The sequence below is a fragment of the Lissotriton helveticus genome, chromosome 10 (genome assembly GCF_964261635.1).
Source record: "Lissotriton helveticus chromosome 10, aLisHel1.1, whole genome shotgun sequence".
NCBI lineage: Eukaryota > Metazoa > Chordata > Amphibia > Caudata > Salamandridae > Lissotriton > Lissotriton helveticus.
The window spans coordinates 229,998,920-230,023,960 of NC_136071.1; the positions used below are offsets into that span (position 1 = coordinate 229,998,920).

A 25,041-nucleotide genomic window follows, 5' to 3' on the forward strand; every position below is an offset into this window, starting at 1 on the left:
GGGTAGCAGGGGGTAAAAACCATAAGGGCGGGGAGGGGTGGTGGGTGCTGTAGAATGCAGTATCAATGAAGGCAGAGGGGGTGTGGCGCTTCTTCAATCTATGAGTATCGGGTTGACAACTGGCAGTGGGCATGGTGGGGCTGCAGGGCCTTAGTACGTGGCCTCTCTGAGGAAGGGAGCCCACTTCTGTGTGTATACCTCCATCTTGTCCTGCAAGCCGTATATGACACGTTCGTGTGACACCGTTTGGATCATCGCCGCCACCCATTCCTCTTGAGAGGGAGGATCAGGCGATCTCCATTTTCGTAGAATGCAGAGTTTAGCTGCTGTATGAAGGAGGCGGTGTTGTGGTCGTGTGATGCCCAGGGCCGGACTGGCTACCGGGCAGTTGTGTGTGCTGCCGAGCAGGGGGATGCTTTCGTTGATGGGGACCTGTGTGTGCAAAACGAAATTCGTTTTGCTTTTTTTTTTTCAAAGCGCACGCAGGTCCCTATCAACGAAATACGCCCATACCACGGAGAAATCATCCCCCTGCTTGGCAGCACACACAACTGCCCGGTAGCCAGTCCGGCCCTGGTGATGCCCGGGGTGGCTCTGGCATCATGTAGGAGGCGAACTGGTGGTTGGAGAGGCAAGCAGAAGGGGATCACTGCTCCTAGGGTGGTCCCCACAAAGGACCAAAAAGATTGGACAGGGGTCATTCGTAAAGTATGTAGGGGCGGTCACAGTGCACATGTGGACATCTCCAGCATTTGTAATGTGGTAGCAGGCCGGCCCTGTGCAGGTTCACTGGACTCCAGTACCAGTTGTGGAAGGTTTTAAAGAGACAAAATTTCAACCGGGCTTCTCGAGTTCCCTTGTCCAGGGCTTCTACGATATCTGTCCAGTCTTTCTCCGCAACTGTGTGTTGTAGTCGTGCCTGCCATTTGGTGCGGAGACTGTGTAAAAGGGGGTGTGAGAACAGATGGTTGGTTACGGTGCCATAGAGTCCTGACATGACACCTTTGTGTCTGCCCCAAATCGACAAATATTCCACCACTGGAGAGGACGGAAGGTCACAAGGTCAAGGGCCAAGGCAGCGCTGCAGACAGTTTTGCAACTACAGATGTCGACAGACCTGCTGTGAGGGCAGCCCAAATTCCTACCGCAGTTGAGCGAAGGTTTTTAGGTCGCCGTTTAGTATCACCTGGTCGAGGGATTGTATGTTCAGGGCTTTCCATATAGGCCAATTGAATGTCCTTTTATCAATTCTAATGCTGTCATTGCCCCAGATTGGTGCCTTAGCATGTAGGTGGTGATTGGAGGGAGTGTGCGCGGTGCTATACTTTACTGGGTGTGGAGCTAGTTCGTGTGAGGTAGTATCCCCGTAAAAAGAAGCCTAACCCTTCACCTTGCTTGAAGAGTGATTGTTCCATTGTCATCCACTTGGGGGGACCGGTGTTTCCGGGTGAAGATAGGCGAGCTGGGAAAGGTGTAGGGCTTATGCGTAGTGTTCTACCGATGGTAAGCCCAGGACCCCGCAAGAGCGGTGGGCCATGAGTTTGGATGCAGCCAGACAGAGCAGGAAACACCCCAGACAAAGGCCCCTATTCGTGCATCGATTGTGTGTAGAGTTGGCAGGGGTATCGCTATGGGCAGCATACCCAGGACGTATGTGAAGCGCGGGAGCGTGACCATTCGCACAGCCTGTACCCTACCCTCACATGCCACAAGGAGAATCCTAATAGGGACCATTTATCAAAGTCTGCTTTCATTTGTTCTACTAGGGGTGAAAGGTTATCTGTGACCATTCTCTTCAGGCCTCTGTTGACTAGCACTCCTGGGTATTTAAGCCGGGAGGCTTCCACCAGAAAGGGTAGCCATGTATCGCGACTTTCGTGGTGCCTGAGGAGAGCGGGAGGGCCTCGCTTTTATCCCAATTTACCTTATAGCCCAACAAGGTCGCAAAGTCTTCTATGAGTTCTAATAATGCCGGGCGGGAGAGTTGTAGATCTCCGAGGGTGAGTAGTATATTGTCTGCATACAGGTACATTTTAGAGAGGTCAGCCGCAATGGGGATGCCTGTTACTCTCGGTGAGTGACGATTGACAGATGCCAGGGGTTCCAGTGACAGGAGAAACATTAGGGGAGAGAGTAGGCATCCCTTATGTTTGCCTCTCCGTATCTTAAAAGTATCCAATAGAAACCCTCCATAGTTGACCTGGGCCTCAGGGCAGTCGTACAGTAAGCGGACCTTGGAGATGAACTTATTACCGAGCTCGAACCATTTCATAGTGGTGAAAAGGTTGTTTTAGTCTATGCGATCGAACTCCTTTTCTGCGTCAAGGTAGAGGGCTACCGCATCCTCCGACAGATCTTTTGCGGTCCAAAGGGTATGGGCTAGTGTGCAGAGGTGTTTTCTAGAAGATCAACATGGTATGAAACCGACCTGCTCATGGTTGATGAGAGAAGGGATGACTTTCTTTAGGCGTGCAGCGAGGACACTGGCATATATTTTGATATCTCCGTTTATAAGGAAGATGGGATGGTAGCTGCCACATAGGAGCAGATCCCTTCCCGGTTAAGGCAAGACCGCCATAACTGCCCTGTTGAAAATAGGACCCAAAGAGGCAGTCCTATTGGCTTCCTGTAGGGCGGCATGTAGGGTGTGCAGTGCTTCTTCCCCGGTCCACTTAAGTGGGGAAGCCGTTCTCGCCCAGTGCTTTATGATAGCGCAGATTGGCAATGGCTGCCTGTATTTCATCACTACTGATGTCTCTCTTCAGGAGTTCTCTGCCTTTGACCAATAGGCGGAGAAGAGCAATCCCCTTGAGATATGCGGAAATCTGTTCCTTGGGGGCCGGTGTTTCTGGTGTGTAAAGATGCATGTAGAAGGAGTTGAACTCATTGTCTATATCTTGGGGTCTGGTGAGGATCTCCCCTGTCTTAGATGGTATGCCTTTGCTGCAGCTACGCTGCCAGCAGATGACCCGCATTCCCCCCCTGTTCATAGTGCCTACCATTAGGGCACTGAGGGGCATTTTCAGCTTTGGAGGTGAAGAGGGTATTGAGAGCCATATGTGCAATCTCTAGGCGACGGCGGTTAGGCACTGAAGTTTGTCTGGTATAAGTACGAGTGAGGGAGGAAATTTGGGCTTCTAGTTCTGTGTGGCGGAGAGACGCTTGTTTGTTGGACCAGGGATAGGAATGTGTATTCCTTGTCTGCCGGATGGCATAGGTGCCAGTGGTCCACCAGGCCATGGTCTTGCACAATGTCACTCAAGTGCTTCATCACCGTCATTCTCCTTGTCCAAGGGCCCTGTCCTGTCTAATACTGCATCGCGGGCCAGGTTCAAGTCGCCTCCTATCATGTATCGAGCCACTACTATCTCAATGAGCAGTCTGATCAGTTGGAGGAGGAAGGTGTACTTGAACCCCGTTGGGACATATACTGATCCTACGCAGAAATAACGTTTCTCCTATTTTGAGTTTGGCAAAGGCATACCTTCCGTTGTTGTCGGACCATGTTTATACAGATGTGACACGTAACGATTTGCGGAGGAGAATCATAACTCCGCTTTTCCGTGGCTCCCCCCCCTCAGCTGTGAATTACTCTTCCCACCCTGTCCCCACAGAGTTTGTCGGACTCCAAACTGTCTAAAAGAGTTTCCTGGATGAAAGCAATGTCAGTTTTCTTCGTTTGCAAATAAGAGAGAACTTTGATCCATTTTACGTAGTGCGTGAAACCACTACATTCCACTAAAGGACGCTTAATGGGTGTGGATTGGGGGCATTGTTCTGTGCCATTAGTAATCTAGGGTGCTTGCAAAATGTCCTGGGTCCATGCACGTGGATGCTGCAGGGTGAGTGCGGGCTGGTCAAAAAGGGTTGGGGCGGTGAGGTAACTTAAAGAATAGGATACGGGGGCTGGACTTAGAGGCGCTCAGCAGAAGAAGAAAGGAGGGAGAAGAGGGATAGGAGAAAAGGGGGAGAACGGGGTTTAGGGTGGCCTGATGTAGTCTTATCAGTGCACTGGGCCCTGTAGAAGAAGAGAGTGTAGGCATGTGCAAGTAAGCGCAGAATGTCTGGCACAACCACAAGTACACAAACATGAGAACAGTATTGTGGGTGTGAGCTATGAAAGTTTACCAGAAGCTACATTGTAATACCACTGACAGAAAACTGTTCATGTGATCCGGCAAACGTGTCTGACAAATTCAAACACCATTGAAACAGAACTGTTTACATAGTCAGGGATCTGACGACTGTAACCCCAAGGCTCAATACCATGTTTCACCTACCTCGTATCTATGAATCAAATTATATCTCACCTGCTCTTCTATAAATAAATATGTTTTCTCAATTCTTTCCTTCTCACACTAATTCGCACTTATGGCACAAAAAGAACATAAAAAGTGTTACTGGAAAGATGAATGACAACAATGCCACAATGAGGCACGACATTGCAATATAGGGGGGAAGATTCAGTGTTCAATTTACCGACATTTAAAAAAATGTATGTGGAAAATATAGCAGGGTATAAAATCTGATATGTTGGCAACCTAGCTCAATATTTGTCAGGCGCAAAAAGAGGGGGCAGTCATGTGTGCCTTAAATATTGCTCGAATGGATGGTCATCATAAAGACAGGTAGCCTCCATTTTCAAGCCATTGGTGCTCTGATGACTTAAGGGAGTTTTAAACGCAAGAATCGGTACTGACAAAAACGTCATTATAATTTAAAAACATTCACTAATCAGATTTCAATAGAATCACACTAGGAACAGCGAGTCAGCAAAAAATTGCCTCTCGTCGTGAATGAATAAGAAAAGTCTCTGACTGTGAAATAAAAAGCCATTTAAAAAGAAAAACAAAACATCCGTTCAAGGCTGTGGAGCTTGTTTAACTTAAAGGTACAACAAATGGTGAATCAAGGGCCAATTTGCATGCTTGTATGTAACAGTCATAGGCATTATTATGTCATCAGAGCAATGCAAATATCTTGGGAAAATGTTCGTCGTTGAAGTACAGATATGCCTGTCTAACCACAACCTAACACTGCTTTTACTACACAAATCAGCAGTGGAAAAGGCAATAAACAAGCAACACTAAACGCACACAGCCTCCCACCCAACACTTTCATGGAACGACGGAAAACAGACCGCACTCAGATCCCGACTGCGGGGTCTCCACCACGAGTGCACAGTCCCTCTGTGAATCAGGCCCTAAGGGGCATACGTATCAATGAAAGGTTTTGCGATTTCCAAATAGCGATTTTTAGTGAATCGCTATTTGAGAATCGCAAAACGAGATTTAATCAAAAATCGCAAATATTTAGCAATTCCCTCATATTCCTTAATTGCGACTCGCAAATTGCAACTTGCAATTAAAGAATCCCTTCCCATTCATTCCTACGGGCCAAGAGGCCCATGGGAATGAATGGAAATTGCGTGCGCAAATTGCGAGTACCCAATAGGTACTCGCAAATTGCACAGGCAATTTCAAGGGTGCAGGGGTTCCAAAAGGAGACCCTGTTGCACCCCTGAAATGTGCATGTGTGCACATGTGGTGCACATACATGCCCTAAGGGCATGTATGTGTGCCGCATGGCACTTTGAAAAAAGTAAAAAAGTGCTTTTTAGAAAGTATTCGGGAATTACAACCAGCTGTAAGTTGGTGGTAATTTGCGATTTCTTATGCCAAATTTGCACAACTTAGGTGCTTTCTACGTCGCATTTAAGGAATTGCAATTTGCAATTCCTTAAATGCAATCGCAAAATTGGGAATCGCAAATTTTGTGATTGTCCAATTTGCGATGCCCTTTTGGGATGATACATCCCAAAATGCCTTTTCCCGTTCGTAAACGGGCCGATTCTGAGAATCGGCCCATTTGTGAATGGGAAAAGGGCTTGATACATATGCCCCTAAGTGTTTTGCCTTGAAAGTTGCTGAATTTAAACCTCAACAAAAGTTGATTGCACCAAAAGATATCTCTTATACCAATGGATACAATGCTAGCATGATAACTATGCATTGATAAAAAAGCATACACAAATGTTCTGTGAACTCGTGCTTTTTACTGCTGCACTAAAAGGTTGTAGGTGTAAGTATACCTTCTGAAAGGTCCAAGGGGCATATTTACAAGAACTGACGCATCAGCATTGATGTGTCAGATGTATTGTGCCTGCCGCAAATACCCTTGCGACACCATGAATGCGCTGTGTTTACCATACAGTGCTCCATATCGCAAGGATTCACGGATACATCAGAAATTCTGATGCATCTTTTAGCGCTAAAGTGATGCATTGCTGAAGTTGCTCGTAAGAAGGAAGCAACGCCAGCAATGCATCAGAACAAAGAGGTGAGCCCCATGTTAAAAGCCCTGCATCAATCCTTATGCCTGGTTTAAGAAGGCGTAGGGATTTTGACGAAGTCAAGTCATAGTGACTCAGTCAAAAGTTGTAAATTTCACTGCATTAGTTCTACGTGGCTGTTAATGTGGCAACGCCTACCCTGCATACATTATACATGCCGCAGGTATAATGTGACACAGGCCTGTACAAACTGACGTATTGGGTCCGATGTGTCAGTTTGTAAATATGAAGCAGTGTGGAGCACTGATTGCGCCGCTGCTCCATCATACAAAATGATGATGCACAGCACTAGCTCCTTGTAAATATGCCTTTCAATGTCATATGTACCCTAGTTGCAATTACAGAAGCTAAGGCGGAGTGAATGGATTCTGCTGAGTGGTGCAGCGCCTGAGACAAGACGGGTAAGGATGGCAGCAGTCACTGCTGGGAATGGACACTGGGAGAGCTGATACTGAAAGGCTCAGGGATTAAGATGGCCACTGTCTGAAGCTAGATCAAGCATGCGTGGTAAGGAAGGCCTCTGTTAGGAAGCTCAATGATCATGTCCTTATTAGAGAATGCTAACCTAATGGATGCTGAGACTTACTGCAGAGCGACCAGGTAGAAAAATATGCATATGCGTCTTATGTTAACTGTCACTGTGCTATTTATCAGTCTGCTCGGCTGGTCCTTTTCTCTTCTTGAAAATGCTTTCTTGCTCATTGCTGACTTAAAAAATATGAAGGAAATATAAGAAAGGGGGCTTTGCGCCCCTAGATTTTGTTTTCCATAACACATTTTATTAGATTTCCTGCCACAATATGGCCCAAAAGGACCGAATACAGATAGTCTTTCATACATTGACATGGCATTATTTCCAAAGCTTGAGTCAAGCATGTTGGCTAATAAAGAAAGAAAAATACAAGACAACCACATTACAAAATGCGCTTTAACCCACGAGTGCTTCCCATGCCCACCCAACCTGTGGCCGACAGTCCGCCGAATTCATGAGCTATGAAGCATTACATGTGTCCAGACCATATTGTCGAATTTCAGTATCTAAATATCTGTCCACAGAGACGATGGGTTCAAGTATCAAGCCTCTATAGTCTGCCCATCGCTGCTAGATTTTGGAATGTTTCTGTGGGCATCCATTCAATTGAAACACAGGTGGCACTAGGCCCATACAAAAGCCCATGCCCTTCTTACGAACTCTCAGCAGGGGTGGAGTCTTGGCCTTCCAAAGTCTGGATATGTCACACTTAGCGAGGGTAAGACCAAGAAATAGCAGGTAGCGTTTAAATCTGTTACCCCCAATACCATCATTGCTATGTAGTAGAAGTAATTTTGGGGACGTGGAAAGATCCTATGGCAAAACCTCAGACAGGCATGCCACGGTCCCCCTCCAGAGCTGAGCGAGAGCGCTACAGGCCCACACTATATGTAACAAGGTACTGTCTTCATTGCCACATCGCAAGCAAACGGGGGAAGCAACGAGTCCCATTCTCCAGAACCTACACCGGGTATAGTAGGCACGATGTAGATATTTAAATTAAATCAGTCCCAGGCGAGATGAAATCGCAGCCCCACGTAGGGACTCCAACGCCTCCGTTCAGTCATCGTCACAGATATGTCCTAAACCACTCTGCCACACTGCCCAGAGGGCAGCCCTCCTAGTTTTTGAGTGCCAATATTTATCATCCCATTTGCAACACTTTGCGTTGAGGCTTGAGGGATCCCTCAACAGAGAAAGGACACTCCTAGTGGGGTGCTGCTATCCACCCACGGACTTTAGTACTGAGCATCTGACACTGAAACACACGAAGCACATTGTACAGCACGCCATTTCATGGATATTGCAAGTCTGGGAAAACTTTTATAAGCACTTTGTCAGGGATCTGAAATGGAGATATAGGAGAATCCAGGCTTTCTTAAATTAAAACGTGAGGCTGAGTCCGCTGGGTGGATTGAGGGAGGATGCTGGGATTGGAGTGATCTGTAGGAGGGAGGAGAGCTTGTTATATTCAGTGAAACACGACACAGGCTCATGGTGGGAGCACTTCAATGTTTGACGTTTGCTCAAATGACTGTGGGAGCAAGATTAAACTGGGGTGGTTTCCCAGCCACCCCAGGAATCTCTCACAATGAAAACCTGAGCTCATACAGGGAGAGAGGCATATCTCTCCTATATACAAAGCAATGCTGCAGGAATCCACACTCAGTCCTCTAAATATCCAAACTAAATAGAAGTAGGACCATGACATGCCATTTACAGACACAGACTGAACTAGAATGCTAATGTATGATAAGTCGGTGTCTAGCAATGCAAAGTTTTGCCTCACCCAATTTAAGATACTACATAGGGCCCATCTCACTCCACACATTCCTCGCAAGATATATCAACACAGTCTGAGGAATGCCCACGCTGCCAACAGGATGAGGTGGACTTTCTTCACATGTTGTGGTCTTGCCCGGTGGTTAGTGACTACTGGAGGGTATTGGTAAAGGGAGGTAAGGCTGATTTTAGGGTTTAGGGGTGGGTAGTGGTAATGGGAGGTAAAGGCAATTGGGTGGGATGCGGGGTTTATATATGTATGCATGTAGGGGATTATTTAGCATTAAAAAAATATAAGTATATATGCTTACCTTAGATAAACTTCCCATGTGTGGCAAAGGCAAGTGTGTGGTAAAGGTGCGTGGAAAAGGCATTTGTTGAAGGTTCATACATTAATGATCTACCACAACTAGCTGCAAACTGTAATAAAGGAGAGCAGAGCCCTAGGCAGATAAAGACGGCTTTCTGAAATAGTAGGATTTTAAGATGTTTTCAAAAGATCAAGTGGTTGTCAGTCCAGCAGAATCAGGCGGGGAGCATAGTGCAGTTTTCAGATTTTAATTATGTATTTGCTATTAGATTTACACGGCAAAAACACCTATTAAAACATGCAAACCTAAAATTTTGCTGTTTTTATCAAATTGCCAGTACTGTACATGAAGTGACCACAAATTAAAATTAATTTGGAAGGGCTCCTCATTTTGCATTTAGTCTGAGATTTGATTATATATTCGGCAAAACAAATTAATTATTTTCAGTAAATCAAAAAAGCGGTAAATAAAGATAGCATGTTTCACAGCTTACTCATGCTTCCTCAAATATATATTTATTCATAATGTTCTTTTGTTTCAGAATTCTTGTTTTTAAAATAGCCAAATATAGCTTATCACCAAATAAAACTGCCTTGCCATGTTCAAAATCCATTACAATGAATTCTGTAGTAGTGTTCGACAAATAAGTTACGGTTTACTTTAATACATTAATATCGTGTATAGTAATACATTATATTATAATATATTTTATAAAAGTTGAAAGTAATCCAAAATTGTCAAGGATTCTCTGGTTTGGCAATGGCGTGAAACTTTTCCATAAAAGTATTGCGCTCCCCCTGAGATGGTTTCCTACTCTCCTTGAAAAGTTCTGCAGCTCTATTCATCGAATAGCAGGGGTGCTGCAAAGTATTGGTAGGTCCAATAAAGGTAGGAGCCCTTAAGGAAAGTGCTCGTGCTGTCCAATCAAAATCATGTTAGCCTTGCTGGAAAGGGTTGGCGTTATTCAATGAGTGTGGCCATCATCCTACCGAAAGGGTAAAGCAATGCTGCTAAGAAGCGCTGGTACTACTGCTCTATTTGAAGTACAGCAGCCTGGCTGAAAGGTGTTGACACTGCCCAGTAAATATATACCATGTCGACCACTCATTACTGATTTGTAAACCTGGCATTGCGCCGTACCTATTCTTTTATTTTAGTCACACTAAAATGTTTTATTTGATAAGATTTATGATGGGTACTTCCTATTTATTGGTGTCATACCCATGTGACACACATTGTGATTCCAACTTGGAATTGTGCCCATGCGATTCAAAGTCAGTCCAGTGTACCTTGCATTTTATCTTTTTTTTAAATCTTTATATAGAACCAAGAGGTGCTTTTTTAAAACCGCTTTTATGATTTTTAAACATTCGCAAGTGTCGGGCCGCGTTAAACCATCTTCACTTGCTAAATAATTAATTTATTTGTTTAATGGTGTATAAGTATATCTCTACGGCTGTCCGGCAATGGCACATTGTTGGAAAATGATTACTTTATATTTCGATTATATTAATTAGATCAGCATGTCCATTCATGACTCTTTGCGTGGAAAGATAGTATGATATTGTCAAACGTAATTTGCATTACTCACAATAATTATTATCATGGATTTATGATAATTTTCTGGTATTTTACCCTATTATGAATTGTCTGACGAAATGTTTTATTTTTTATGATGCTCACTTTTATGGCTGGTATTCAGCCGAACAAAGACTTTTGACTAAATGACAAAAAAAATATACCATCCTTAAGGTGATGTGTTGCAATTGGTAAAGTAAAGCATGCGCTGCCTATTGACAATATTTGGTAGTGTATGTGAGCAAAAGAGCAGCCCAACAAAAAGGTGATAGACTTTGTATTTAACGTATAGGAGCCTCCCTGCACATTGTTCCCCTGCTGAGAAGCGCTGGTGCTTTCCCATTAAATGTATGGAGAAGTTTTGGTTATTGTTGGTACTTTCCTTGAAACAATGAACTCCACAGCAGCCCTGTTCAGAAGTATTATTACTAATTAAATGAAAAAGCATAGCAATCCTGCCAAGAAGCATCAACCCTATTAAATGAAACATGTATAGCATCCCTGCTGGGAAATGTTGGGATTGTTTCACTAAAAGTATCCCAGCCTTGCTGACAAGTGTTGGTAGTCTTGATGAAAAGTATAGCGGCTTGTGGGAAAGTGATGGTGCTAATGCTGTATAGACAGGATGGGCAAAAAAAGATCTGACACTGCCTCCCACTGCAATCTTCCATTCCCTCTCTGCCAGGGTAACCACTGCCTCTCCACAACTCCCAGGTGTCCAGAGTAAATATTTTCCATGGTTTGTCCAAGGAATGTAGGCAGTTGCGATTTCATGTTCCACACAAGGTCATTTGCTCCAAGCCCATGGCATACAGAAGAGAGGAGTGGGCCTCCTGTCGATGGGCGGCTGGGCCTCCTTTGCTCATCAATCCGAATGGAAGATTTCAGACAAACAACCACTGATTACGTGAGTGGGGGCCAATACAAATTGTGCTTCATAACCTTTGACACTGCCTCCCATGGCTGCTCACTGCCAGTGCTTCGCCTGAGGATAGGCTGCTGCGTGGCAAGCTCCTGTGACTGGACATGAACATAGATTGCCCCATTAGTGCTGCAAGCGTCTTGTGAGCCCTGCCTGTGCTCCATGAATGGCGTAAACCTATGTTCGCTGCATAACACACAGACATGGGCAAACAAAAACCTTTATACCTCCATCATGTTCACAGCCAGTGGCACTGCAGGGGGTGCATACTGATGCTGCAAAGAGATGACACATGGGACAGAGCAGTTAAGTTACAGTTTGTTGAGCCATTTTTAAAGTTACATAAAAAAAGTGCTGACCAGTCCGACAAGCCGCCAGCGCATGGTGAATTGGCCGTCACACTTTCTTTTTATCAACTAAGCATCTTCTGCCATGTTGTTCTTTCTACTGCTCTTGACCACCTCCCCCTCACTCCCTCTTCTTATGCTACAACGCAGGCCCTGCTCTACCAGGAGCCATCATCACCTGTGAACTCCAGTTTGATCATCCAATGCTAGAAAGTAAAAAAGAAATTGATCCTGAGAGTTTTTTTGTCAATTATCACTTTTACTCAGACAAAAAATGCACCTCTCACAATGCACTTCTGGTCTACTGAAAGCATATTGTGTTCCAGAATGTCTAACCTAAAACAGCGTAACTCTTTCATTATAGCCATTCTTTTACCTTTAGCACTTGTTCTACATTTGCACTAAAGCGTATTCATTCTTTCCAAACTTGCTATCTCTGGTGTCCTCATACACAGACACAAGATACCTTTGCTCCACTTCTCTGCATGTTTTAGCAGTGCCCTCTAAACCCTCAATACATGCTAATAGTCCAGAATTCCACTGTGAGCCCATCATTTACTAGGAGGGATTGTGGGATTACCATCCTGAGGATATTTTTTAAAAATGGTGTGAAATAGTGCATCTCACAAACATTGTCTAAAAAGCCATTGGTGTATCAAGCAATGTAGTCAACACTTCCAAGAAACGATTAATTTTCCCCCCAAAATGGTCAGTGGGTGTCCCAATGTGTGAAAACAAGTTACTTACCTGTAACTTTGGTTTCCCAGTATTGGTAACTTTCATAGATTCCCATGCTTTTGTATCATTCCCCGTCGTCGGAATGGGAGTCTCGGTAACAAAAATACCATAGCTGTAGGTACAAAAGACAAAGGAAAAAGGCCTAGGCCTCATTCCCTTTTGTAGCATATCACCCTCTTTGTGTAAAAGAGACCAAACTTAGGCAACAGCCAATCACAAGTGCCTCACCCCTTAGGACCTTCCTGAAGGAACCTCAGAGCCTCAGATTTTCGTAGCCGTTGTGTACTTAGACACCATGGGGCAGATTTATGAAGGCCTTGCGCTGCCGGCGCGTCATTTTTAACATGGGAAAAAGTGACGCACCGGCGGCGCAAGGCCTTCACAAATCTGCCCCCATATCTGTAGTAGGCTGAGCTTTCCTCAGGGAGGTGGGTGGGCGCATGGGAATCTATGAAAGTTACCAATACTGGGGAACCAAAGTTACAGGTAAGTAACTTGTTTTCTTACCCCAGAATTGGAACTTTCATAGATTCCCATGCTTTTGTATCAGAGTAGTAAGCAGTTAGCAACAAAACCACATTTTGCATCATAAAATTATAGCAATAGGCAACATGACATAAAGATACATAATGTGAAATATGGAAGGTGGGATAGAAAGGAAAGCTCACCAATCATTGGAAGAGGTTCCTCAGGACAGCCTGTCCTACTGCCGCACCATCCTGTTGCAAGGACTCCAAGCAGTAATGCTTGGTAAAGGTGTGAACGCTGCTCCAGGTAGCAGCTCTGCAAATGTCTTTAATCTGTACCCCCGCGAAGAGGGCTGTTGAAGAAGCCACAGATCTTGTGGAATGTGCTCGAATCTTTCCAGTGAGAGGTTTTCCTGCAGCAGTGTGACAATGCAGGATGGCACTCGTGATCCATCTTGAAACACCCTGTTTGGATAGCGGAAGGCACTTGCTTGGACCCCCGAAGGCAACAAATAACGGTGAGGATTTTCGAAAACCCTTAGTACGTTCCAAATAGAATTTCAAGCACCGTTGTAAATCTAGCGAATTCAATGCTCTTTCTGCTGGCGCAGCCAGTTGAGGAAAGAACGCCTTCAGAATGACCGGCTCATTCAAGTGGAAGTCCGAGGGAACCTTAGGCATAAACCTAGGATTAGTTCTCATGATTACAGTGTTTCTCTTGAATTGAAGGAAAGGCTCTTGGATGGTCAAGGCCTGCAATTCTCCAACATGCCTAGCCGACGTGAGAGCGAGGAGGAGAGCCAATTTCCATGAAAGGTATTTCAAGTCAGAACAATGGATTGGTTCAAATGGGCCCTTCGTGAGTTGCGAAAGGACTAGATTTAGATGCCATGTAGGAGGAGGCGGTCTCACTGGTGGATAGACTCTGAACAAGCCCTTAGGAAATTGCTTGACAATTCTGGAAGACCACAAGGAAGGACCAGACCCAGTCCTTCTGAACCTTGATATTGCAGCCAAATGGACCTTAATCGATGAATGGGCTAGTCTCGGCTTAGCCAAGGACAGCAGATAAGGAAGGATCTGATGAGGCTTGGAAGCGAAAGGATCAATGCTTTCTTTCCTACACCGATTCAAAAAGGGGGTGGTGATGGACAGAGTATCTGAATTAAGCAGAACACTCCTACCCAGTCAAAAGATCAGGGCTTGATCCATCACCGTTTTTTAGCTCACTGCACCATCTCAGTTCAGAACCTGGCCACATGCAAATTAGTCTGGCCCTGGCCCAGTGCATCATGGGAACAGGGCAGACCAAACTACCAAGCCAATTCTTTACTGGAAAGGAAACAAGCTTCCGGGGACCGGTTTCTGGCATTACAGCCGTCTTCGGCCCGGCTTGCTTGAATCCTGATGGTGCAGTGAGCAAGGGACTCACATCTGAGCATACCCTTCCACACTTGTGGTGGCTAAAACGATTAAAAAAGGGGGTGGTGATGGACAGAGTATCTGAATTAAGCAGAACACCCCTACCCAGTCAAAAGATCAGGGCTTGATCCATCACCGTTTTTTAGCTCACTGCACCATCCCAGTTCAGAACCTGGCCACATGCAAATTAGTCTGGCCCTGGCCCAGTGCATGTAGCCAGGTTCTGAACTGGGATGGTGCAGTGAGCTAAAAAACGGTGATGGATCAAGCCCTGATCTGTTGACTGGGTAGGAGTGTTCTGATTAACTCAGATACTCTGTCCATCACCACCCCCTTTTTGAAATTATTTTGGCCACCATAAGTGTGGAAGGGTATGCTCAGACATGAGTCCCTTGCTCACTGCACCATCAGGATTCAAGCAAGCCGGGCCGAAGACGGCTGTAATGCCAGAAACCGGTCCCCGGAAGCTTGTTTCCTTTCCAGTGAAGAACTGGCTTGGTAGTTTGGTCTGCCCTGTTCCCATGATGCACTGGGCCAGGGACAGACTAATTTGCATGTAGCCAGGTTCTGAACTGGGATGGTGCAGTGAGCTAAAAAACGGTGATGGATCAAGCCCTGATCTGTTGACTGGGTAGGAGTGTTCTGATTAACTCAGATACTCTGTCCATCACCACCCCCTTTTTGAAATTATTTTTGCCACCATAAGCGTGGAATGGTATGCTCAGACATGAGTCCCTTGCTCACTGCACCATCAGGATTCAAGCAAGCCGGGCCGAAGACGGCTGTAATGCCAGAAAACGGTCCCCGGAAGCTTGTTTCCTTTCCAGTGAAGAATTGGCTTGGTAGTTTGGTCTGCCCTGTTCCCATGATGCACTGGGCCAGGGACAGACTAATTTGCATGTAGCCAGGTTCTGAACTGGGATGGTGCAGTGAGCTAAAAAACGGTGATGGATCAAGCCCTGATCTGTTGACTGGGTAGGAGTGTTCTGATTAACTCAGATACTCTGTCCATCACCACCCCCTTTTTTAAATTTCTTTCCTACACCAGCAACAAAATGTTTTCCACTTAAGACGGTAAGTCCTGTTCATTGAAGGAGCCCTTGCCTGGGAAAAAAACCTCCTTAATCTCTCTTGATAAGGGTAGGTTCATAAACTCTCGCTGCTCAGGAGCCATGCAGTCAGGTGTAACGACTGTGGATCTGGGTGCCAAACTTGTTCGTCGGACATTGTGAGAAGATCTGGCAGAACCCTCAAAGGAAGAGGGACTATTGACAATAGATGGAGTTCCGTGTACCAGAACTGCCTCGGCCAAGCCGGGGCTATCAGGATCATCCTGCACGGCTCCACCTTGATCTTCCTGATGAGCCGTGGGATCAGAGGTATGGGAGGAAAGGCGTAGACAAATGTCCTCGACCATGCTATCGAAAGCGCACTCCCCAGAGAACCTCGATGGTGAAGCCTGCTTGCATAAGACCGGCATTTCTTGTTGGTCGGAGTGGCAAAAAGATCGATCTCCGGTCTGCTCCACTGGCTGAAGACCTCCTCCAAAACTCTCTGATTCAATTCCCATTCGTGGCTGACTGAGGATGACCTGCTCAGTCTGTCGGCGTTTTTGTTTAGGACCCCTGGCAAGTGTTCTGCCTTCAGCGATATCCCCTGAAGGATCGCCCATTCCCAGATCCATTGAGCTTCTTGCGACAATGGACGAGATCTGGTTCCTCCTTTCTTGTTCACATAGTGCATGGCCGTGGTGTTGTCCGTCCTGATAAGCACTTGCGAACCTTCCAGGCGAGGAAAAAAAGCTTGCAGAGCCAGTCTTATCGCCCTTAGCTCTAAAAGGTTGATGTGGAGACGTTTCTCCTGGGGCGACTAATGACCGCTGACATGCAGGTCTTGCATCACTGCTCCCCAACCATCCAATGACGCGTCCGTAGTCACTACTTGTGGAGACGGGTCGCTTACGAAGGATAGACCTTGGGACAAGTTGTTTTGATCTGTCCACCATAAGGCTGCTTCTTTCATCATTGGAGTGACCGTCACCTTGTCCTTGAATGAACCGTGGACCTGTTGCCACTGGTTGTCTAGTTGCTCCTGCAGAGGACGCATTCTTAGTCTGCAATGGGGAATCAGAGGAATACACGATGAAATCACCCCCAGTAGAGATTTGTAGCGGTGTACTGAAAGACACCTTCTTGCACGTAAGTCCCGAGCCAAGGTCTGTAATTTCTCCCTCCTTTCCAGAGAAGGGAAGGCTCTTGAGAGCTTTGAATCCAAGATGGCTCCCAGGAAGCGAGCCTTTCTGGACGGGACCAGGGAGGACTTCTCGTTTTTCAGAGTGAGGCCCAGATTCTGAAACAAATTCGTACAAGCTTGAACAGCCTCCCGCGCTGCCTCCCTGGACGGAGCTTTCAGCAACCAGTCATCCAGGTAGGGGAAGACTTGGAAATGGTTCCTTCGCAGGAAAGCTGCTACTGGGGCCAGAACCTTTGTAAAAATTCTCGAGGCTGAGCAGAGTCCAAAGGGTAAAACCCTGAACTGAAAATTGCTCTTGGCTACTGTGAGTCGCAGAAACCTTCTGTGTGCTGGGTGAATCGGAACGTGGGAATACGCATCCTCGAGATCGAGCGTGGCCATGAAATCCCCCGGATTGATGAGCTTCAAGATGTCCTGGAGAGAGACCATCCGGAAGGACAGGGAGATGAGATAGGTGTTTAGCTCCCTGAGTTCTAAAATGGGGCGCCATTTCTCTAGCATCTTCCTCACCAGGAAGAACCTGGAATAGAATCCTTGTCCCTTTTGGTTTGAGGGGACCGGCTCTATCGCTCCCTTCCGGATCATCTGTTGGACCTCGAGCCGCAGAAGACGCTGGTGTTTAGACGGAATGGCTGCCGGGGGCTTGGGTGGAGGGACTTGCGTGAATTCCAAGGTATGCCCTTTCCGAATGATGTTGAGCACCCAACGGTCCGATGTTATCCTGGACCAATTTTGAAGGTATTTGGTGACCCTGCCTCCAACTGATGATCTCTTGAAGGAGGGTCCAGTAGGAAGAGCCAGGAGGCAGCTATTGGCGCTTGGACGAGTCTCGTCCTCGTCCAGCCTGTTTCCCCTTATTCTAAGGCCTGGAGTAGTTTGTAGACTGGCCCTGCCGCTGTTGATAAGGCTGATGGTATTGCTGGGAACCTGAGCCCGTGGAAGAATAGCGCTGCTGTTGGAAGGATCCCCTGTAGTTACTACCTCTGCCTCTGGATCCCTTAAAAGGAGACTTGCGGTATTGAAGGGTCCCCAAGGACCTGGCAGTCTCCGTGTCCTTTTTTATTTCTTGAAGTGTATCGTAAATGAGTTTCCCGAATAATGCCTCCCCATCAAAGGGAACATCCAGGACCTTGTTTTGGATCTCAGGCCGGAACCAAGTAGCCTTGAGCCATCCTTGGCGACGGAGGACTGCCGCCCCAGCCAAGGAACGAAACACTGTGGTTGCAATGTCCATTGCACAGTCAATGATCTCCATTGAAGTCGCTTATCCCACTTGCAAGACCTTTTTTGCTTCATATGTTGACTCCGGAGGCAGCTGGTCAAGGTACGGGGCGACATTACACCAAAGCTGGCGGTCATATCTACCCAAGATCGCCAGGGCATTAGCAGCTCGCACTAGCAAACTCACCATCGAGGAGAATCTTTTCCACGTATTGTCCAATCTCCGCCCTTCCTTGTCCGGAGGAGTTGTTAAGGGAGCAGAGGGGTTACAGGATTTCCTCTGCGCTGCCTGCAAGATAACGGAGTCTGGTCTTGGATGACCCGTTAAGGCCGCCGGACCATCGTTGGGTGCCCTGTATTTCTGATCCAGACCCGGTAGCACAGGAACCACCGTCGCCGGGTTCTTCATAACCTTTAGGCCCTCCTTCCACAGATGGTCCACGATAGGAATGGACCTAGTTGATTTCCTAAAGGGGTCCTTGAAATCATATAGGAAACAATCCGTAGTAACCTTAGGCATGGCCAATTTGAATCTGCCAGCTGCTCTCTCCATCAACTGATGGAAGCCTCCAATGTCCACTGGCGGGGAATCCGCCGGATCCGGAACTGGTGATGAGGGATCAGGAATGATCTATTCATCATAATCAGTATTAGGAATAGAGTCATGATCCGACTGCTGATCCTCATCCGAGCAATCATCATGGGCCTCTTGCAGCCCGGAGGAATCCTGTTAGAAAGATGTTTGAGGCTGAGGACAAACCTGAGCCGGTAAAGTTGGCGTCACTGGGGAGGCCGAAATCACTGTAGGTGCAGCAGGCACTGTCGGGACCTGAACTGGTCTATTCGCCTTAGATTTGTAGTCCTGCGGCATCTTATGCAGATCTTGAAGAAAAGAAGATGGCACCGTAACCTTATCCTGCCCAGAATGATGTTGTGACTGGGCCGTCTGATGATGACCAACCTCCTTGTGGTCGTATTCGCCCTCAGAGTCCGTCTCCTGGCATTTGACTAGAAGTTGGGAGGGACTATTGGCGTAGCTGTACGCGTCCTGGTCATCCTCCTCTTACTCCCCTTCTTGAAAAAGCATGGTTGGCAGTAGGGGGGACACACTCCTCGGAGAAGTCATCTCCGGCGTGATTCTTGTTACAGAAATTGTAATTCTTTTTTCAGAGGATAAAATCGTCAACGGTTCCGTTGTCGACGGCTGTACACGCGTCGACGAGATCGGGGTCGTCGAAGTCGTCGACAAGGAAACTGTTGACGCTCCAGCTGTCGTCATCGTCAAAGTCGTTGTCGCCGATGCCCTCGTCGACGAGACCGTCGTCGTCGACGTCGTCGTCGTTGACGTCGTCACCATCGTCATCGGCGACACTGTAACTTTCGTCGTCTTCGCCGTCAGCACCTTTGTCGTCGGCGCCTTTGTCGGCGGCTGCTTCGTCGGCGGCGGCTGTGTCCTTGGCGCCGTCTTCGTCGTCGACGCCTTCGTCATCGGTAAGTCTTCTGTCAACGCTGATGAACCTGCCATCGACGGTACCTTCGTCGACGAAACCCCCGTCGACGTCATCGTCGACGATATCAACTTCGATTTCGATTTCTTCATCGACGGAACCTCTGTCATCGACGTCTTCGTCGTCGAGGACTTAGAACTCCTCTCAGAAGACTGGGAAGAAGGTTTCTTGAAGAATGAGGCAGTCTTCTCACCTTTGGAAGGCGTAACAGGTCCTACCCTCTCCTTTTCACCTCGGTGAGGAGATTTGCTGGGACCTAGGCTCTCAGACTCACTGGGGGTCTTTTTTGAGGCCTTAGAAGATCTTTCCACAGAAGGAAAAGGGAAACCCCTACCCCTCTTCACTGACCTTCTTGAGGAAGACATCGACGCTGCATCCTCACTGTCACTAGAGACAGTCTCCTTCCTGGATTTCACCTTTTGGAGCCATGTCAAAAGTCTACCCTCAGGGTCCCAGAGGGTCTTGGTCGAAAAGGTGCGACAGATCTTGCAGTCCACAGCCTGGTGGTCAGGATAGAGGCAATAAATGCAGTCTTTGTGCTTATCCTCCACAAAAAGCCTTTTCTTGCCACAGGTGGAACATGGCTTGAAAAGGGCTTTTTTCTTCTCCATTTCAGACATCCTGGAAGGCAGCTAACAATCCTGAAGTGAATCTGAAAGATTCTGAAGAAAAAATCCTAAAGAAATTCCTTTGAAGAGTAGAAGTTGAGCAGAGCTCAAAGGAGACTCCCTAAGCACAACGTCCGGTAGAAAATCTGAGGCTCTGAGGTTCCTTCAGGAAGGTTCTAAGAAGTGAGGCACTTCTGATTGGCTGTTGCCTAAGTTTGGTCTCTTTTACACAAAGAGGGTGATATGCTACAAAAGGGAATGAGGCCTAGGCCTTTTTCCTTTGTCTTTGGTACCTACAGCTATGGTATTTGTGTTACCGAGACTCCCATTCCGACGACGGGGATTGATACAAAAGCATGGGAATCTATGAAAGTTCCAATACTGGGGTAACAATAATTACCTCAATTTTGCCATTGTGACTCTAGTCTTAAGCACTGCATTACCTGGGACTATCTGTCAATCCCCCTGTCACCTCACCCTTACAGGTTAGGTAGTCAGGAGCTTCACTGATGGCATCTCACCCTGGGTGAAAGGACAGATGGACGGAAAGAACTTTTAAGGAAGCTTTGATTCAAGAATAATTATTGGAAACGGTGATGCTCTTGGTTTTAGCTGCGCTTGCAGTCTTACTTCAAGCTCGTTTTTGAAGACTCTCCTGAGACTCATACTCAATTGAGGCCTTTTACAAACTCATGTCTATGATACACAGAGCCATCATGTAATCCCTTAAATACTTTAGATTAAAATCCTGTTACCTGGCATCGACAGCACTTTCTACAGTTAGTGGAGTATAAATTTTCTCTCTCATTGTTTCCTGCGGGAGAAAAGATATGCACAACATAAATAAATCAATGTGTAACATGAGACAGACATAGTTAGTAAATATTTCAACAGGAAGAGCACGAGTTGTTCGTAAATATCATACACAGAAGATATATTAAAACTTGACAGCCAGCAGTTCTTCTCCATCTTCCAAGGAACTAGGGTTGCTAGTACTGCTGTTAGATCTGATTAGGGAATGGACCTGCTAGATCGGAGCAGGGCTACAACAACAAAAGATGGACAGAATACTGAGTACATCAAACATTCACCCCCAGTCAAGAGATCTAGGTTTAATCCATCGTTCATTTGCTCACTATGCCACCCCAGTTTGGACCCAGCCATATGCAAACCAGTCTTGACCCTGCTCCTCATGAGAATAGTCCAGCCCGAACTGCCAATCCGGGTCCTCACTGGACCAGAATCAAGCATCCTGGGACCGGTCTCATCAGCCAGGATAGCTTGAATCCAGTGGCACAGCAAGCAATCAGTCTTGATAACGATGGATTTAAACCCTGATCTCTGTACTGGGGTGCATGTTTGACATTGTTCAGCATTCTGTCCATCTTTTGTCCTTTTTGCATTTGTCGCCCCGAGTGGGACGGGTATGCCAGACTTGGGTCCCGTGCTCTCCATGCCACTGGAAACAAGCTAGCCTGGCCGATGAGGGGTGAAACCCTCAAACTAGTCCCAGGAAGCTTGTTTTCGGTACAGAGAGAACCTGGCCTGGCACTTCGGGCTGGATTGTTCCCATGGGGAGCAGGGTCGTGACTAATTTGCATATGGCTGGGTTTAAACTAGAATGGCATGGGGGCAAACAAACGACGGATTTAGGCCCATATCTTTGTTCTGGGGTGGATGTTTGACATTGTTCAAGATTCTGCTCATCAAGTGTTCTTTTTAGGTCGGATCAGAGAGCAGCTCTGCTAAATATGATCTGATTAGGGTACAACTCTGTTAGAGTTGATCAGGGAGCAATGCTGCTAGATCTGATTAGGGAGTAGATCTGTGAGATCAGATCAGTAAGCAACCCTGCTAAATATCATCTAATAAGGGTACAGCTCTGCTTGATCTGACCATGGAGCAATGCCTCTGCATTAGGTCAGGATTAAGCATTTGTAAATCTAATTAAGCACAAGGATGGGCTATGATCAACCTGATTAGGAAGTGGAGCTGCTTGAACTGGTTAGTAAATTGTGCTCCTAGATTTGATCAGGCATTAGAGCTTGATCAGAAAATAATGCTATGATCCAGAGCCGTTGAAAAACCTTGGGAGTTTTATATTGCGTGAACTAGACCCGAAGGTGTCAGAGCACTTTACATGAGCACCAGTTTATTACAGATGGACACATTCATTTTTTTTGTTAGGCACAGGGAGATTAAGAGATTTGCCCAGAATCCCATGATGTTGAGCGTTCCTGCCGAGACTTGAACCTGGTTCCCAGCTTAGGGGTCCGCTGCCCTAGCCTTCAGGCCACATCCTCTCTGCAACTTCTATATTATGGATATGTGGTTGAGTAGAAATGGAATCACACTCAAAAATATTTATGTAACATACAGTTGCATTGTGGTTCGCTTAAATAATGTATGGTGTGGGTGCCTGTGAGACAGGAATAATATTTTTGAGTGTGTATTGTTTGAAAAAATGATTCAAGCAGGTCAATGACAACCAATAATAATGTACAGTCATATCTATGTGCGTGTGTACATTTTAGGAAAATAAGTGTAGGCATATGTGAGTGTTGGTGATCTGTGGCTGTATGGAACTGACGGTTTATAGGTGGTAGAGACTATGGGGTCCATTAGGATGACGGGCGGACTTAGTCCGTCCGCCATCCCATCATGTGAAGGGACCGCCCGCCATAAGGGCGGGTGTCCCGTGGGGGGTATTAGGATGCGCCCGCCACAGTGGCGGGCGCATCCCGTATTCTTAGCATTGTGGCGGGCGGTGCTGAAAGCAACTCCCGCCACATTGCTAAGAATACATCTTGTGCATTTCAAAGCACAACGTGACAGGCACCGCGCGGTGCCTGCCACGTTGTTCCTTGAAATGCAGGGGGGTACCATAGGTACCCCTATGTGCATCCCCCACTCCCCAGGAGTCCCGGGGGGCCCGCAACGGGCCCCCACAGGGAGACTCTGCATGCCTTTCCGTGGCGGCATTGCCGCCACGGAAAGGCATTGTTACATGCCCATTGTAATATGGCTGGCGGTGTCTGATAGACACCGCCACCATATACAACCCTTTTCCGCCCCGGTCACAAGGCGACTGGGGCGGAAAAGCGGTAGACGGTCTTTCCGTCCGCTGCGGACCCCCCCGCTATGTTAGTATGTCGGGGGCTCTTTGCAACAACGATGGCGGGCGAATCGCACCCGCCAGATCGGCGGTGGCTACCGCCAGCCTGGCGGGGGCGATCCGCCCACCATCCTAATGGTCCCCTATATCTGTGGTTCTGTGTGTATTTATGTGCTCTTGTATGGAGAAGAGTGAAGAATGTGTTCACAGTTTTTGCTGTTGGCTTTCTGTGCAACCAGTAAATCAGTGTGCTTTTTTACTGCTTTTGCTGTTTAATGATTCCTTCTCGTGACTCTTTATTTGAGTCCCTGTTCAATACGTCTCTTTATCTCACACTTATAGGTTCTTTTTCCATCGTTCCTGTCTATCTTTTTGACTCTTTACTATCTTTCTTTTCCTCCTTCTTTCATTCTTTACTTCCTTGCTCTCATTTGCTCTCGGTCAAACTCTGAGGATGAACGCAAACAATGTATGCCATAAATCACAGCGTCTACCACACACAAAATACCTTAGTGCCAACAGCATAGATATACAAAAACATTTAACATGGAAGATGTTGTGAGTTATGGCATGCATTGTGTGTGTTCTTTACCATAACTAACAAATTTCCATGGTTTTACACAACTGATCCACTACTAATGTTTACTGTGTTTTTTTCAGACACAGTTTTTCTCCCACACACATATGTGTGTGTGTATATATATATATATATATATATATATATATATATATATATATATATATTTATATTTATATATATATGTGTGTGTGTGTGTGTGTGTGCGAGTGCGTGTGTGTGTGTGTGAGAGAGAGAAATAGCAAGAGAAAAAAATAGGTTCCGTTGACATCATAAACGACAAGGCCCTTAAGCATTTATTATATTACACGTTTAATTTTGGATAGTTAGCTTTAAATACCTGGTTCTTACCAAGTGCAGTTTACTAAGTGCAGTTGACAGTGTACACTGGTTGGAGAGAACTATGTTTAATTTTGTTTATCTAGCATCAACAATTTGTAGGTAAAGGATAAACCAATAGACAATGGTGAGGGGCGTTGAATTTGTGCAACTGCGTGGCTACAGCATTTACTGCATAATTATTGATTCAACACATTTTCCACACGATTTGTCAAGTAATTTGCATGATTTGCACATTTCACAAAACTGTTGCTTACTGCTCACATGGATAAAAATAATACTGTCAGAAAATATGTGCTACGACTTTATCTGTGCCAGATAATTTAGATAACCCTGCCACATAATTTAGTCTGCAGTGCCACAGGGTAGCCCTGAAATGGAAATGCTTTGCAGAGTGGTTGTTTTTTTTTATTAAGAAGCTGAAATCCATATTTCTTGGGAAACCATGAAATATCTTCCATATTTCATGGTTCCCTGTGAAATGCAGATCTTTAAAGCGTGCATGTGTGTGGGGGGATGTATATGTGTGTATGTTTCATGAGGACTGCATGGGGTCCTATTTTGTTTATGTACATCAGTCGGTTAATATAGGAGATAACACCCATCGACATATTAAAATAAATGCTTACTTATTAGAACAAGTGTTTCAACAACAATTGTATATCAAAGGAAATACTCAGTCCCTAAGGTAACATGCGCTCTGACCATGCACTGCTAATATCCCTACATATTACATCACTCCAACATTTAAAATGACATGAGTGATGGCAACACTGTGCATGGCGTGGGCACAAGTTACAGTTACTAAAAAGAAGTGTAATGGGGCAATTTCACTAGCATGTGTCGGTGATATTTTCACCTAACTATAACATCATTTTAATCTGTTGTCAACAGAACCTAATTTTTTCTCTTGCTATCTCTCTCTCTCACACACACACATACACGCACACACATATATATATATATATA

General features: G+C 46.1%; 1 protein-coding gene across 1 annotated transcript in view; it reads right to left on the bottom strand.

Moving 5' to 3' along the window:
- MYO15A (myosin XVA) overlaps positions 1 to 25,041 on the bottom strand; it is a 1,426,381-nt gene that overhangs the window by 1,205,419 nt on the left and 195,921 nt on the right. Inside the window, exon 12 of the mRNA XM_078662701.1 lies at positions 20,797 to 20,855. Coding sequence (XP_078518827.1) covers positions 20,797 to 20,855 — 59 coding nt within the window. The remainder of the gene's footprint in view (positions 1 to 20,796; positions 20,856 to 25,041) is intronic.